The sequence below is a fragment of the Fukomys damarensis genome, unplaced genomic scaffold (genome assembly GCF_012274545.1).
Source record: "Fukomys damarensis isolate Sample0158 unplaced genomic scaffold, DMR_v1.0_HiC HiC_scaffold_37, whole genome shotgun sequence".
Classification (NCBI taxonomy): domain Eukaryota; kingdom Metazoa; phylum Chordata; class Mammalia; order Rodentia; family Bathyergidae; genus Fukomys; species Fukomys damarensis.
Genome location: NW_022900949.1, coordinates 2540301 through 2541844, shown reverse-complemented (window position 1 = coordinate 2541844; position 1544 = coordinate 2540301). Strand labels below are relative to the sequence as shown.

Sequence of the window (1544 nt, the reverse complement as noted above, 5' to 3'; positions counted from 1 at the left end):
CCGCCTGTGCGCCCCACACCCCACGGCCCCTTGCTCACTGCCCCCTGTCGCCCCAGTCTGCCACGTGATCAAGCAAGGTCGCTGCACGCTGGTGACCACACTGCAGATGTTCAAGATCCTGGCGCTCAACGCCCTCATCCTGGCCTACAGCCAGAGCGTCCTCTACCTGGAGGGCGTCAAGTTCAGCGACTTCCAGGCCACACTGCATGCGCCCCACACCCCACGGCCCCTTGCTCACTGCCCCCTGTCGCCCCAGTCTGCCACGTGATCAAGCAAGGTCGCTGCACGCTGGTGACCACACTGCAGATGTTCAAGATCCTGGCGCTCAACGCCCTCATCCTGGCCTACAGCCAGAGCGTCCTCTACCTGGAGGGCGTCAAGTTCAGCGACTTCCAGGCCACACTGCAGGGGCTGCTGCTGGCCGGCTGCTTCCTCTTCATCTCCCGCTCCAAGGTGGGCGCCCAGCGGCACGGCCTGCCTCGTGTGGTCTGGGGGGGGAGCTGTTGTCCAGTGACAGGTAGGGCCGAGCTCAGATGCGGGCGCCCGGTCAGGACAGCCTCCCGGAGCCCTGCAGGCGAGGAGGAGACAGATGCGAAGTGATCCCAAGAGCACTCAGGGCGTGCGGTGCCGTGAGACGGCAAAGCGGTCACGGGAGGCCTCGGGGTCAGCTGAGGACCCCCGCGCCACACCATGTGGTTCCACAGGCACACTCAGGAGGCTGAGGCAGGAGGGTCAAGAGTTCCAGGCCAGCCTGGGCAAGTTGGTGAGACCCTGTGTAACTCTGAGGCCTGAGTTTCCATCCTCCTAAGAAGACAAAACAAAGCCCCATTGCCACAGACAGTAGTGTAGACGCTGGGCCCAGGGCAGCAGCTCCCACCCAGCTCCTGGGGTTTGGTGACATCGCTGCTGGAGGCCAATGGGCCCTGACCCCAGCCCTGCCACTGCAGCCCCTAAAGACCCTGTCCCGAGAGCGGCCCCTGCCCAACATCTTCAACCTGTACACCATCCTCACCGTGGTGCTGCAGTTCGCTGTGCACTTCCTGAGCCTCATCTACCTGTACCAGGAGGCCCAGGCCCGCAGTCCCGAGAAGTGAGTGTCTCCCCCGTGGGCAGTGGTGGGTGGTAGGGCCTGGGCACAGAAGCAGGGAGGGGCGTGAGCACGGCAGGGACCTCAGCCGGCACGTCCCACAGGCAGGAGCAGTTCGTAGACCTCTACAAGGAGTTTGAGCCCAGCCTGGTCAACAGCACTGTGTACATCATGGCCATGGCCATGCAGATGGCCACCTTTGCCATCAACTACAAGGTGAGGCCACCCACCCCTGAGCTGTGCCCGCCTGCCCGCGCCCTCGGGTCCGGGCCACTGCAGGCAGCCATTGCCTCGGTCCCCACAGGGCCCGCCCTTCATGGAGAGCCTGCCCGAGAACAGGCCCCTGCTGTGGAGTCTGGCCGTGTCCCTCCTGGCCATCGTCGGCCTGCTGCTCGGCTCCTCACCCGACTTCAACAGCCAGTTCGGCCTCGTGGACATCCCGGTGGAGGTGAGAGGC

General features: G+C 64.8%; 1 protein-coding gene across 1 annotated transcript in view; it reads left to right on the top strand.

The window, feature by feature from the left end:
• The window catches only part of Atp13a1 (ATPase 13A1), a gene marked incomplete at its 5' end in the record, with an annotated part of 13526 nt that overhangs the window by 11521 nt on the left and 461 nt on the right, over window positions 1–1544 (top strand). The window contains 4 exons of the mRNA XM_033759409.1: window positions 151–453; window positions 948–1090; window positions 1192–1303; window positions 1392–1535. Of these exons, the coding sequence (XP_033615300.1) occupies window positions 151–453; window positions 948–1090; window positions 1192–1303; window positions 1392–1535 (702 nt within the window). The remainder of the gene's footprint in view (window positions 1–150; window positions 454–947; window positions 1091–1191; window positions 1304–1391; window positions 1536–1544) is intronic.